Source organism: Staurois parvus, unplaced genomic scaffold, assembly GCF_062004578.1.
Source record: "Staurois parvus isolate SC_StPar_1 unplaced genomic scaffold, SC_StPar_1.0 ptg002848l, whole genome shotgun sequence".
In the NCBI taxonomy this organism is placed as follows: domain Eukaryota; kingdom Metazoa; phylum Chordata; class Amphibia; order Anura; family Ranidae; genus Staurois; species Staurois parvus.
Genome location: NW_028320644.1, coordinates 102501 through 118276, shown reverse-complemented (window position 1 = coordinate 118276; position 15776 = coordinate 102501). Strand labels below are relative to the sequence as shown.

General features: G+C 45.3%; 2 protein-coding genes across 4 annotated transcripts in view; both read right to left on the bottom strand.

The window, feature by feature from the left end:
- The window catches only part of LOC149429044 (uncharacterized), a 108407-nt gene that overhangs the window by 8254 nt on the left and 84377 nt on the right, over positions 1–15776 (bottom strand).
- The window catches only part of LOC149429046 (uncharacterized), a 3160-nt gene continuing 981 nt past the window's right edge, over positions 13598–15776 (bottom strand). For all 3 annotated transcript variants that reach the window (XM_089666791.1, XM_089666793.1, XM_089666792.1), the window contains exons 4-6: positions 15670–15776; positions 14036–14242; positions 13598–13929 (exon numbers count right to left, since the gene is read on the bottom strand). The exon at positions 15670–15776 is cut by the window's right edge and continues 121 nt beyond it. In XM_089666791.1, coding sequence (XP_089522917.1) covers positions 13777–13929; positions 14036–14242; positions 15670–15776 — 467 coding nt within the window. In that variant the 3' untranslated portion in view covers positions 13598–13776. The remainder of the gene's footprint in view (positions 13930–14035; positions 14243–15669) is intronic.

The window sequence follows — 15776 nt, the reverse complement described above, 5'->3', positions numbered from 1 at the left end:
GGTCAGATGGTGGCGGGGTGAGCACCTCGTCCCTCCGGGTGGAAGCCATATGGAGTCCTTCCAGGAATGCGCAGTTTGCCTCCCCGCAGAGCCGTGCAGCGGCGGGATCTGTCACCGACCACGTACCTCGGACACGACCAATGACAGATCTGTGTACCGCCCCGTTGTCAGTACCATGTGACCTGCTCAGACCAATCCCTGCAGGTCACATGACAGTTGTATACAATGGATGGCTTCATTTTCTTCTCAAAAGACCAAAAATTTTGAAAATAAAACGTTATTCTTTGTTTCTGTTATAAAAGTTTACAAATAAATAATTGTTCTTCAGAAATTTAGGCCGAGATGTATTCTGCTCCATTTCTGGGGTGAAAAAACCCAAATTAGGATTTATGATTTAGTCTGAAGGGAAGTTATAGAGTTCACAAACTATGGGAGATATCTGAGTATTGATCAATCCTGAAGGACTGACAGCCAATCTCATTTCCTGAGGTCCAAGAATGTCGGGACGGGACAGATATCCCCCCCAAATGTCGAGACGGTACAGAGATCCCCCCAAATGTCAGGACGGTACAGAGATCCCCCCCAAATGTCGGGACGGGACAGACATCCCCCCAAATGTCGGGACGGGACAGAGATCCCCCCAAATGTCGGGACGGGACAGAGATCCCCCAAATGTCGGGACGGTACAGAGATCCCCCAAATGTCGGGACGGTACAGATATCCCCCAAATGTCGGGACGGTACAGAGATCCCCCCCAAATGTCGGGACGGGACAGATATCCCCCAAATGTCGGGACGGTACAGATATCCCCCAAATGGCGGAACGGGACAGAGATCCCCCCCAAATGTCGGGACGGGACAGACATCCCCCAAATGTCGGGACGGGACAGACATCCCCCAAATGTCGGGACGGGACAGACATCCCCCAAATGTCAGGACGGGACAGAGAACCCCCCAGATGTCGGGACGGGACAGAGAACCCCCCAAATGTCGGGACGGGACAGATATCCCCCAAATGTCAGGACGGGACAGATATCCCCCAAATGTCAGGACGGGACAGAGAACCCCCCAAATGTCAGGACGGGACAGATATCCCCCAAATGTCGGGACGGGACAGAGATCCCCCCAAATGTCGGGACGGGACAGAGATCCCCAAATGTCGGGACGGGACAGAGATCCCCAAATGTCGGGACGGGACAGAGATCCCCCAAATGTCGGGACGGGACAGAGATCCCCCCAAATGTCGGGACGGTACAGATATCCCCCAAATGTCGGGACAGAGATCCCCCAAATGTCGGGACGGTACAGATATCCCCCAAATGTCGGGACGGTACAGATATCCCCCAAATGTCGGGACGGGACAAAGATCCCCCAAATGTGGGGACGGGACAGAGATCCCCCAAATGTCGGGACGGTACAGAGATCCCCCAAATGTCGGGACGGGACAGAGATCCCCCAAATATTGGGACAGACATCCCCCAAATGTCGGGACGGGACAGAGATCCCCCAAATGTCGGGACGGGACAGACATCTCCCAAATGTCGGGACGGGACAGACATCCCCCAAATGTCGGGACGGGACAGACATCCCCCAAATGTCGGGACGGGACAGACATCCCCCAAATGTCGGGACGGGACAGACATCCCCCAAATGTCAGGACGGGACAGAGATCCCCCAAATGTCAGGACGGTACAGATATCCCCCAAATGTCAGGACGGTACAGATATCCCCCAAATGTCGGGACGAGACAGACATCCCCCAAATGTCGGGACGAGACAGATATCCCCCAAATGTCGGGACGGGACAGAGATCCCCCAAATGTCGGGACGGGACAGAGATCCCCCAAATATTGGGACAGACATCCCCCCAAATGTCGGGACGGTACAGACATCCCCCAAATGTCAGGACGGGACAGACATCCCCCAAATGTCAGGACGGGACAGACATCCCCCAAATGTCAGGACGGGACAGAGATCCCCCAAATGTCAGGACGGGACAGACATCCCCCAAATGTCAGGACGGGACAGACATCCCCCAAATGTCAGGACGGGACAGACATCCCCCAAATGTCGGGACGGTACAGATATCCCCCAAATGTCAGGACGGGACAGAGATCCCCCAAATGTCGGGACGGGACAGAGATCCCCCAAATGTCAGGACGGGACAGAGATCCCCCAAATGTCGGGACGGGACAGAGATCCCCCAAATGTCAGGACGGGACAGAGATCACCCAAATGTCGGGACGAGACAGACATCCCCCAAATGTCGGGACGAGACAGACATCCCCTAAATGTCGGGACGAGACAGAGATCCCCCAAATGTCGGTACGGGACAGATATCCTCCAAATTTTAGTTTGGGTACAATTGTCAAAGTGTGAGAGCGCTGAAGCCTGAAAAATGGCCTGGGGGGGGGGGGGGGGGGGTAAAAGTGCATGGTATGGAAGGGGTTAGTGGGGGATATGATCTCCATGTATAATACATAAGAGGGGATATGATCTCCATGTATAATACATAAGGGGGGATATGATCTCCATGTATAATACATAAGGGGGGATATGATCTCCATGTATAATACATAAGGGGGGATATGATCTCCATGTATAATACATAAGGGGGGATATGATCTCCATGTATAATACATAAGGGGGGGGATATGATCTCCATGTATAATACATAAGGGGGGATATGATCTCCATGTATAATACATAAGGGGGGATATGATCTCCATGTATAATACATAAGGGGGATATGATCTCCATGTATAATACATAAGGGGGGATATGATCTCCATGTATAATACATAAGGGGGGATATGATCTCCATGTATAATACATAAGGGGGGGATATGATCTCCATGTATAATACATAAGGGGGGGGATATGATCTCCATGTATAATACATAAGGGGGGGGATATGATCTCCATGTATAATACATAAGGAGGGATATGATCTCCATGTATAATACATAAGGGGGATATGATCTCCATGTATAATACATAAGGGGGGATATGATCTCCATGTATAATACATAAGGGGGGATATGATCTCCATGTATAATACATAAGGGGGGATATGATCTCCATGTATAATACATAAGGGGGGATATGATCTCCATGTATAATACATAAGGGGGGATATGATCTCCATGTATAATACATAAGGGGGGATATGATCTCCATGTATAATACATAAGGGGGGATATGATCTCCATGTATAATACATAAGGGGGGATATGATCTCCATGTATAATACATAAGGGGGATATGATCTCCATGTGTAATACATAAGGGGGGGATATGATCTCCATGTGTAATACATAAGGGGGGATATGATCTCCATGTGTAATACATAAGGGGGGATATGATCTCCATGTGTAATGCATAAGGGGGGATATGATCTCCATGTATAATGCATAAGGGGGGATATGATCTCCATGTATAATACATAAGGGGGGATATGATCTCCATGTATAATACATAAGGGGGGATATGATCTCCATGTATAATACATAAGGGGGGATATGATCTCCATGTATAATACATAAGGGGGGATATGATCTCCATGTATAATACATAAGGGGGGATATGATCTCCATGTATAATACATAAGGGGGATATGATCTCCATGTATAATACATAAGGGGGATATGATCTCCATGTATAATACATAAGGGGGGATATGATCTCCATGTATAATACATAAGGGGGGATATGATCTCCATGTATAATACATAAGGGGGGGATATGATCTCCATGTATAATACATAAGGGGGGGATATGATCTCCATGTATAATACATAAGGGGGGATATGATCTCCATGTATAATACATAAGGGGGGGGATATGATCTCCATGTATAATACATAAGGGGGATATGATCTCCATGTATAATACATAAGGGGGGATATGATCTCCATGTATAATACATAAGGGGGATATGATCTCCATGTGTAATACATAAGTGGGGGATATGATCTCCATGTGTAATACATAAGGGGGGATATGATCTCCATGTGTAATACATAAGGGGGGATATGATCTCCATGTGTAATGCATAAGGGGGGATATGATCTCCATGTATAATACATAAGGGGGGATATGATCTCCATGTATAATACATAAGGGGGGATATGATCTCCATGTATAATACATAAGGGGGATATGATCTCCATGTATATTACATAAGGGGGGATATGATCTCCATGTATAATACATAAGGGGGGGATATGATCTCCATGTATAATACATAAGGGGGGGATTTGATCTCCATGTATAATACATAAGGGGGGATATGATCTCCATGTATAATACATAAGGGGGGATATGATCTCCATGTATAATACATAAGGGGGATATGATCTCCATGTATAATACATAAGGGGGATATGATCTCCATGTATAATACATAAGGGGGGGATATGATCTCCATGTATAATACATAAGGGGGGATATGATCTCCATGTATAATACATAAGGGGGGGATATGATCTCCATGTATAATACATAAGGGGGATATGATCTCCATGTATAATACATAAGGGGGGATATGATCTCCATGTATAATACATAAGGGGGGGGATATGATCTCCATGTATAATACATAAGGGGGGGGGATATGATCTCCATGTATAATACATAAGGGGGGATATGATCTCCATGTATAATACATAAGGGGGGGATATGATCTCCATGTATAATACATAAGGGGGGATATGATCTCCATGTATAATACATAAGGGGGATATGATCTCCATGTATATTACATAAGGGGGGGATATGATCTCCATGTATAATACATAAGGGGGATATGATCTCCATGTATATTACATAAGGGGGGATATGATCTCCATGTATAATACATAAGGGGGGGATATGATCTCCATGTATAATACATAAGGGGGGGATTTGATCTCCATGTATAATACATAAGGGGGGATATGATCTCCATGTATAATACATAAGGGGGGGGATATGATCTCCATGTATAATACATAAGGGGGGGGATATGATCTCCATGTATAATACATAAGGGGGGGATATGATCTCCATGTATAATACATAAGGGGGGGGGATATGATCTCCATGTATAATACATAAGGGGGATATGATCTCCATGTATAATACATAAGGGGGGATATGATCTCCATGTATATTACATAAGGGGGGATATGATCTCCATGTATAATACATAAGGGGGGATATGATCTCCATATATAATACATAAGGGGGATATGATCTCCATGTATAATACATAAGGGGGGGATATGATCTCCATGTATAACACATAAGGGGGATATGATCTCCATGTATAATACATAAGGGGGGGATATGATCTCCATGTATAATACATAAGGGGGGATATGATCTCCATGTATAATACATAAGGGGGGATATGATCTCCATGTATAATACATAAGGGGGATATGATCTCCATGTATAATACATAAGGGGGGGATATGATCTCCATGTATAATACATAAGGGGGGATATGATCTCCAGGTATAATACATAAGGGGGGATATGATCTCCAGGTATAATACATAAGGGGGGGATATGATCTCCAGGTATAATACATAAGGGGGGATATGATCTCCATGTATAATACATAAGGGGGGATATGATCTCCATGTATAATACATAAGGGGGGATATGATCTCCATATATAATACATAAGGGGGATATGATCTCCATGTATAATACATAAGGGGGGATATATGATCACCATGTATAATACATAAGGGGGGATATGATCACCATGTATAATACATAAGGGGGGATATGATCTCCATGTATAATACATAAGGGGGGATATGATCTCCATGTATAATACATAAGGGGGGGATATGATCTCCATGTATAATACATAAGGGGGGATATATGATCTTCATGTATAATACATAAGGGGGGATATGATCTCCATGTATAATACATAAGGGGGGATATGATCTCCATGTATAATACAGAAGGGGGGGATATGATCTCCATGTATAATACATAAGGGGGGGATATGATCTCCATGTATAATACATAAGGGGGGGATATGATCTCCATGTATAATACATAAGGGGGGATATGATCTCCATGTATAATACATAAGGGGGGGGATATGATCTCCATGTATAATACATAAGGGGGATATGATCTCCATGTATAATACATAAGGGGGGATATGATCTCCATGTATAATACATAAGGGGGATATGATCTCCATGTGTAATACATAAGTGGGGGATATGATCTCCATGTGTAATACATAAGGGGGGATATGATCTCCATGTGTAATACATAAGGGGGGATATGATCTCCATGTGTAATGCATAAGGGGGGATATGATCTCCATGTATAATACATAAGGGGGGATATGATCTCCATGTATAATACATAAGGGGGGATATGATCTCCATGTATAATACATAAGGGGGATATGATCTCCATGTATATTACATAAGGGGGGATATGATCTCCATGTATAATACATAAGGGGGGGATATGATCTCCATGTATAATACATAAGGGGGGGATTTGATCTCCATGTATAATACATAAGGGGGGATATGATCTCCATGTATAATACATAAGGGGGGATATGATCTCCATGTATAATACATAAGGGGGATATGATCTCCATGTATAATACATAAGGGGGATATGATCTCCATGTATAATACATAAGGGGGGGATATGATCTCCATGTATAATACATAAGGGGGGATATGATCTCCATGTATAATACATAAGGGGGGGATATGATCTCCATGTATAATACATAAGGGGGATATGATCTCCATGTATAATACATAAGGGGGGATATGATCTCCATGTATAATACATAAGGGGGGGGATATGATCTCCATGTATAATACATAAGGGGGGGGGATATGATCTCCATGTATAATACATAAGGGGGGATATGATCTCCATGTATAATACATAAGGGGGGGATATGATCTCCATGTATAATACATAAGGGGGGATATGATCTCCATGTATAATACATAAGGGGGATATGATCTCCATGTATATTACATAAGGGGGGGATATGATCTCCATGTATAATACATAAGGGGGATATGATCTCCATGTATATTACATAAGGGGGGATATGATCTCCATGTATAATACATAAGGGGGGGATATGATCTCCATGTATAATACATAAGGGGGGGATTTGATCTCCATGTATAATACATAAGGGGGGATATGATCTCCATGTATAATACATAAGGGGGGGGATATGATCTCCATGTATAATACATAAGGGGGGGGATATGATCTCCATGTATAATACATAAGGGGGGGATATGATCTCCATGTATAATACATAAGGGGGGGGGATATGATCTCCATGTATAATACATAAGGGGGATATGATCTCCATGTATAATACATAAGGGGGGATATGATCTCCATGTATATTACATAAGGGGGGATATGATCTCCATGTATAATACATAAGGGGGGATATGATCTCCATATATAATACATAAGGGGGATATGATCTCCATGTATAATACATAAGGGGGGGATATGATCTCCATGTATAACACATAAGGGGGATATGATCTCCATGTATAATACATAAGGGGGGGATATGATCTCCATGTATAATACATAAGGGGGGATATGATCTCCATGTATAATACATAAGGGGGGATATGATCTCCATGTATAATACATAAGGGGGATATGATCTCCATGTATAATACATAAGGGGGGGATATGATCTCCATGTATAATACATAAGGGGGGATATGATCTCCAGGTATAATACATAAGGGGGGATATGATCTCCAGGTATAATACATAAGGGGGGGATATGATCTCCAGGTATAATACATAAGGGGGGATATGATCTCCATGTATAATACATAAGGGGGGATATGATCTCCATGTATAATACATAAGGGGGGATATGATCTCCATATATAATACATAAGGGGGATATGATCTCCATGTATAATACATAAGGGGGGATATATGATCACCATGTATAATACATAAGGGGGGATATGATCACCATGTATAATACATAAGGGGGGATATGATCTCCATGTATAATACATAAGGGGGGATATGATCTCCATGTATAATACATAAGGGGGGGATATGATCTCCATGTATAATACATAAGGGGGGATATATGATCTTCATGTATAATACATAAGGGGGGATATGATCTCCATATATAATACATAAGGGGGGATATGATCTCCATGTATAATACAGAAGGGGGGGATATGATCTCCATGTATAATACATAAGGGGGGATATGATCTCCATGTATAATACATAAGGGGGGGGATATGATCTCCATGTATAATACATAAGGGGGGGGATATGATCTCCATGTATAATACATAAGGGGGGGATATGATCTCCATGTATAATACATAAGGGGGGGGGATATGATCTCCATGTATAATACATAAGGGGGATATGATCTCCATGTATAATACATAAGGGGGGATATGATCTCCATGTATATTACATAAGGGGGGATATGATCTCCATGTATAATACATAAGGGGGGATATGATCTCCATATATAATACATAAGGGGGATATGATCTCCATGTATAATACATAAGGGGGGGATATGATCTCCATGTATAACACATAAGGGGGATATGATCTCCATGTATAATACATAAGGGGGGGATATGATCTCCATGTATAATACATAAGGGGGGATATGATCTCCATGTATAATACATAAGGGGGGATATGATCTCCATGTATAATACATAAGGGGGATATGATCTCCATGTATAATACATAAGGGGGGGATATGATCTCCATGTATAATACATAAGGGGGGATATGATCTCCAGGTATAATACATAAGGGGGGATATGATCTCCAGGTATAATACATAAGGGGGGGATATGATCTCCAGGTATAATACATAAGGGGGGATATGATCTCCATGTATAATACATAAGGGGGGATATGATCTCCATGTATAATACATAAGGGGGGATATGATCTCCATATATAATACATAAGGGGGATATGATCTCCATGTATAATACATAAGGGGGGATATATGATCACCATGTATAATACATAAGGGGGGATATGATCACCATGTATAATACATAAGGGGGGATATGATCTCCATGTATAATACATAAGGGGGGATATGATCTCCATGTATAATACATAAGGGGGGGATATGATCTCCATGTATAATACATAAGGGGGGATATATGATCTTCATGTATAATACATAAGGGGGGATATGATCTCCATATATAATACATAAGGGGGGATATGATCTCCATGTATAATACAGAAGGGGGGGATATGATCTCCATGTATAATACATAAGGGGGGGTATGATCACCATGTATAATACATAAGGGGGGATATGATCTCCATGTATAATACATAAGGGGGGGATATGATCTCCATGTATAATACATAAGGGGGGATATGATCTCCATGTATAATACATAAGGGGAGATATGATCTCCATGTATAATACATAAGGGGGGGATATGATCTCCATGTATAATACATAAGGGGGGATATGATCTCCATGTATAATACATAAGGGGGGATATGATCTCCATGTATAATACATAAGGGGGGATATGACCTCCATGTATAATACATAAGGGGGGGATATGATCTCCATGTATAATACATAAGGGGGGATTGCTGTAGGAAAGTCCTGGATCCTTTCTCGGATACACAGAATATAACTGGATATAACATTTATAGGGAAAGTTGATCCCAGGAATATCCGATTGCCTCTCGGGGGGGTCAGGGAGGAAGGTTTCCCCTGCAGGAGGAGATCGGATCGTGCTTTGCTGGGTTTTGCCTTCTGGTGGATCAGCTGTGGGTGTCGGATTATAACTTTTATTATTAATGGTACAACTAGATGGATGTCTTTTTTCAGCCAGACTAACTATGTAACTATGTAGGTCCCACACCGCTGCCTCCCATCTCCTGAGACTGCACTCAGTGACTTGGGTCTGAGACACTCCAGACATATCCCTCCACCCGGCACAGCCAGCAGGAAACAGAGAAGGTCCCCTGGAGGAGTCCGGCACAAGGCAGGAGACCCCAGTCACATGTCCTGGGTGCTACATTATGCAATGCTTAGAGTAACAATCAACATTTTGCTGCCAGCTGAACCCCAGAATCTCCATAAATCCAGTCTAGAGACATACAGTGGGGATGGAAAGTTTGGGCCCCCCAGCTACAAATGTGTATTAATGTGCATAAAGAAGCCAAGGAAAGATGGAAAAATCTCCAAAAGGCATCAAATTACAGATTAGACATTCTTATAATATGTCAACAAAAGTTAGATTTTATTTCCATCATTTACACTTTCAAAATAACAGAAAACAAAAAAATGGCGTCTGCAAAAGTTTGGGCCCCCTGCAGAGTTAATATCTTGTACTGCCCCCTTTGGCAAGTATCACGGCTTGTAAACACTTTTTGTAGCCAGCCAAGAGTCTTTCAGTTCTTGTTTGAGGTATCTTTGCCCATTCTTCCTTACAAAAGTCTTCCAGTTCTGTGAGATTTCTGGGCTGTCTGTCACGCACGGCTCTTTTAGGGTCTATCCATAGATTTTCGATGATGTTGAGGTCAGGAGATTGTGAAGGCCATGGCAAAACCTTCAGTTTACGCCTCTTGATGTAATCCCCCGTGGATTTCCAGGTGTGTTTAGGATCATTATCCATTTGTAGAAGCCATCCTCTCTTTAACTTCAGCTTTTTCACAGATGGCATCAAGTTACCATCCAAAATTTGCTGAAATTTTATTGAATCCATTTTTCCTTCTACTCGTGAGATGTTCCCTGTGCCACTGGCTGCAACACAACCCCAAAGCATGATTGATCCAACCCCATGCTTCACAGTTGGACAGAGGTTCTTTTCATTCAATTCTGTGCCCCTTCTTCCCCAAACGTACCTTTGCTCATTCCGGCCAAAAAGTTCAATTTTAACCTAAATCGGTCCACAGAACTTGTTTCCAAAATGCATCAGGCTTGTCTATATGTTCATTTGCAAAGTTCAAACGATGATTTTTGTGGTGAGGACGTAGAAGAGGTTTTCTTCTGATGACTCTTCCATGAAGCCCATATTTGTACAAGTATCTCTTTATAGTGGAATAGTGACCACAACTCCAGTGTCTGCCAGATCTTTCTGGAGGGATCGTGCCGTCAAACGTGGGTTTTGAATTGTTTTTCTCACAATCCTGCGAGCTGTTCTGTCTGATATTTTTCTTGGTCTTCCAGATCTTGCTTTAACTTCCACTGTTCCTGATGACTGCCATTTCTTAATGACATTCCGAACAGAGGATATTGACATCTGAAAACGCTTTGCTATCTTCTTATAGCCTTCTCCAGCTTTGTGAGCGTCAACTATTTTCAGTTTCAGTTTTCTAGACAACTGCTTAGAAGAAGCCATGGTGCTGATTGTTGGGGCAAGGTCAGATGAGTCGGGGCATTTAAAACCTTTGAGATTGACATCACCTGGTCTTCCCAGACGATGATTGAGAACAATCCATGACACTGGCAGGTCTCAGCTTGGCAAAGGGGGCGGTGCATGCTATAAATTCTGCAGGGGGCCCAAACTTTTGCAGACTCCATTTTTTTGTTTTCAGTTATTTTGAAAGTGTAAATGATGGAAATAAAATCTAACTTTTGTTGACATATTATAAGAATGTCTAATCTGTAATTTGATGCCTTTTGGAGATTTTTCCATCTTTCCTTGGCTTCTTTATGCACATTAATACACATTTTTAGCTGGGGTGCCCAAACTTTCCATCCCCACTGTAAATTGTGTCTGCATCACAGAGAAGGAAGATTATTGGAGAGAAATCCAGGAATACAGGACGGGGAACACAGCTCAGGGAAGTGACCCGGGATTACAGGCTGAACACAGAACAAATGGCGGCTGACTGGCGCATTACCGCCTACAAAGTGCTTCATTCCATCCCATGCGGAGTCATGTGACCTACAAACCTTCAATGCCATGTTGTATGTATTACCTCCGAGGGATGAAATCATGGAAAAATGATGAATGCAGGGAAACGGGATATGACGTCATCACGCTGGGCGTCTTCATAGGGTGCGGTATCCACGAGGAGGGAAGAGGCATGAGATGCAGCTCCATCTTGGATGAGCATGAGGCAATCTAGAATATGACGAGGCAACCGTTCTAAGGAGTCTTTTGGGTGATTTCAGAGACACGGCTCACTTCCTCCGGTGGCCAGTAACAGTCTGATTGGCTGAGTGACTTTAGATGGGAATCGGGAACGTTGGTTGTTCTGCCTGCAGCCCGAGTGTGAGGGAAATGTTTGGGCTCTAGGTGGTATATAGTATATACTATGTTGTATACGGTCAGTGATACGGGACGCAGGTCTCATACACCCCTAGAGGAAGCGCACTGAGCCTCTAATAAGCCCCTCATGTTGGGGGGATGGGCGTCACCCTAGACTCTGACCCCTCCTTCCGGCCCCCTCATCCAATCACCAGCTAAATCCTGCCGCCTCAACCCCCGGAACATCGCCAAACTCCGCCCCTTCCTGACCAATGACACCACAAACTCATCCATGCCTTGTTATATCCCGCCTCCGTTACTGCATCTCCCTCCTCACTGGTCTACCGTCACACAGGCTGTCAGGAATGGACTTGCCAGTAATGGTGGGACTCACCTGCCTTGTGGGCTGCAGTACCAGGGCTGGCCAGCGGGTGCTCCCAGCAATCAGAGACTCAACCCTGCAGCCAGCCAAACACCTGAAGTTGATCATGCAGGTGTATTTAAGGGATGGCCAGACCTGCAGTCTGGGCCTTGGTGTGTGTTTTTCCTGGGCCCTGTATCTTGTTACCTGCATTACTGTTCCTGTCTGACTGACTTGTTGCCGACCCTGCCTGATCCGGACCTCTGCTGACTTCTCCTGTTTGATCCCTGGCTTGTGACCCTGACCATTCTCTGCCTGCTCCTCCTGTTCCTACCTGCCCGATTGTTAGTGACCCGGCCTGCCTGACGACGCTTGCATTGTATGTGTTATCTGTGGGTGGTTGGTTTGGTTAGTTTGCACTGTGTTATGTTTTAGTATTGCACTGCATTTATGTATTGTTAGTGTTAATAAATTATATTGTTTATAACATATCTGAAGCCTGCGTTTCCCTGCGTCAGTTCACATACCTCTGGTCATACCCTGGAGCCCTGACACAGGCCACACCCCCTTCAGTCTATTATGAATGCTGCTGCTAGACTCATACACCTTACCAACCAATCAGTGACCTCCACCCCTCTCTGCCAATCCCTCCACTGGCTTCCACCCCTCTCTGCCAATCCCTCCACTGACCTCCACCCCTCTCTGCCAATCCCTCCACTGACCTCCACCCCTCTCTGCCAATCCCTCCACTGACCTCCACCCCCCTCTGTCATTCCCTCCACTCCCCTCTATGATTACAGCACGTCCACCATGTGAATGACAACCTTTCTATGACCCGTGTGATCTAATACATACAACATGGCATTGGACGTTTGTAGGTCACATGACTCCGCATGGGATGGAAGGAACCACTTTGTAGGCGGTAATGCGCCAGTCAGCCGCCATTTTTTCTGAGTTCCAGTATTTCAGGTTTACAATCCACGCTTTTATTGAAGTGAGTCGCAGATATAATCCAGATACGTTTACCGGATCAATCGGGACGGCATTGTTTCTTCTGATGTATTACAGGCTGATATCACCCCGCCCCCGCCCTACTCTGGACCAATCAGTGAGCAGTATGGGTGGAGGAATGGATTTGGTGTTCATGACCCACCTGTGCTGATCTCTGTAGGAGTGTCCTCCTCTATAAATGTCCCCGTTATTCCATCCTCCTCCATAGACTGCTGATCATCCCTCACATACGCCTCTTCTTCTTCTGCTTTCACCTCAAATTCTATATCGATTGGATCTCCACTCTACATCAAGAGAAGGAGAGGAAATATCATCTGGAAGATAGAAGGTCACAGAAACTCCACACATTGTCTGTATGAATCCATGTTCTAGATGCTCCATCCCACCAACCTTGCAATGGTGAGGGATGGTGTGACCTTCCTGTGTGGAATCCCGGGAATACAGAGGACGGGGACATCTCTCTGGTGGGTTCCTGGTATTAGGTGGCTCCATCATCTCCTTGTGTCCTTCTGAAAACTCCTCCATCACTCCATCCTCCTCATCCTCCTCTTTATACTCTTCTTTACCATCAATATTCTCATCCCCGAGGATTCCACTCTGAGAGATATAATAAAACATTCATTGTAACAAACATGCCGAGTATAAATCCCACCTACCAATAATTGTCATCATCTACCCCATTATCATCCCACGTGTGGACTACTGCAACTCCCTCCTCACCGGCCTCGCTCACCACCGGCCATCCCTGCTCACCAGCCGACCTCCTCACCGGCCGACCTCCTCACCGGCCTCCCACCTCACCGGCCATCCCTCCTCACCGGCCACCCCGCACCACCGGCCATCCCTCCTCACCGGCCGACCTCCTCACCGGCCGACCTCCTCACCGGCCTCCCACCTCACCGGCCATCCCTACTCACCGGCCACCCCGCACCACCGGCCATCCCTCCTCACCGGCCGACCTCCTCACCGGCCGACCTCCTCACCGGCCTCCCACCTCACCGGCCATCCCTACTCACCGGCCACCCCGCACCACCGGCCATCCCTCCTCACCGGCCGACCTCCTCACCGGCCGACCTCCTCACCGGCCATCCCTCCTCACCAACTATCCCCGCTTCAGTCTATCCTGAGCTCAGCGGCCACTCATCCACCTCTCCAACCGCTCCGCTTCTGCCACCCCCCTCTGTCATTCCCTCCACTCAGTGTCCTCCACCCCCCTCTGCCAATCGCTCCACTGGCCTCCACCCCTCTCTGTCATTCCCTCCACTGGCCTCCACTCAGTGTCCTCCACCCCCCTCTGTCATTCCCTCCACTCAGTGTCCTCCACCCCCCTCTGTCATTCCCTTCACTGGCCTCCACTCAGTGTCCTCCACCCCCCTCTGTCATTCCCTCCACTGGCCTCCACTCAGTGTCCTCCACCACCCTCTGTCATTCCCTCCACTGGCCTCCACTCAGTGTCCTCCACCCCCCTCTGTCATTCCCTCCACTGGCTCCCGATTGCCCAACACATTAAATTCAAACTCCTAACACTGACATACAAAGCCATTCATAACTCCGCCCCAAACTACCTCACCGACCTGATACCCAAATACCACCCAACCCGTAATCTTCGCTCCTCACAAGACCTCCTACTTTCTAGCTCCCTGGTCTCCTCCTTCCACGCCTGACTGCAGGACTTCTCCAGGACTTCCCCCATCCTCTGGAACTCCCTACCCCAATCCATCAGACTGTCACCTACCCTCCTCACATTCAGGCTCACCCTGAAAACCCATCTCTTCAGGGAAGCCTACCCCACCCTCACCTAACAGCCGATCTCCTCCACTCCTCCTACCACTCCATCCCCCACAGCCACTTCCTCCTGTACCACTACCCCCTCCCTCCTAGATTGTAAGCTCCCAGGATCAGGGCCCTCGCACCCCTCGTGTATTGTATTGTTACTGTATTGTCTCATGTTCTGTCCCCACTATAATGTACAGCGCTGAGCAAACCTTCTGCCGCTATATAAATACTGTATAATAATAACCTACCTGATGATGGTGAGGGATGGTGTGACCTTCCTGTGTGGAATCCCGGGAATACAGAGGACGGGGACATCTCTCTGGTGGGTTCCTGTAGCTGGATGACTCCACCATGG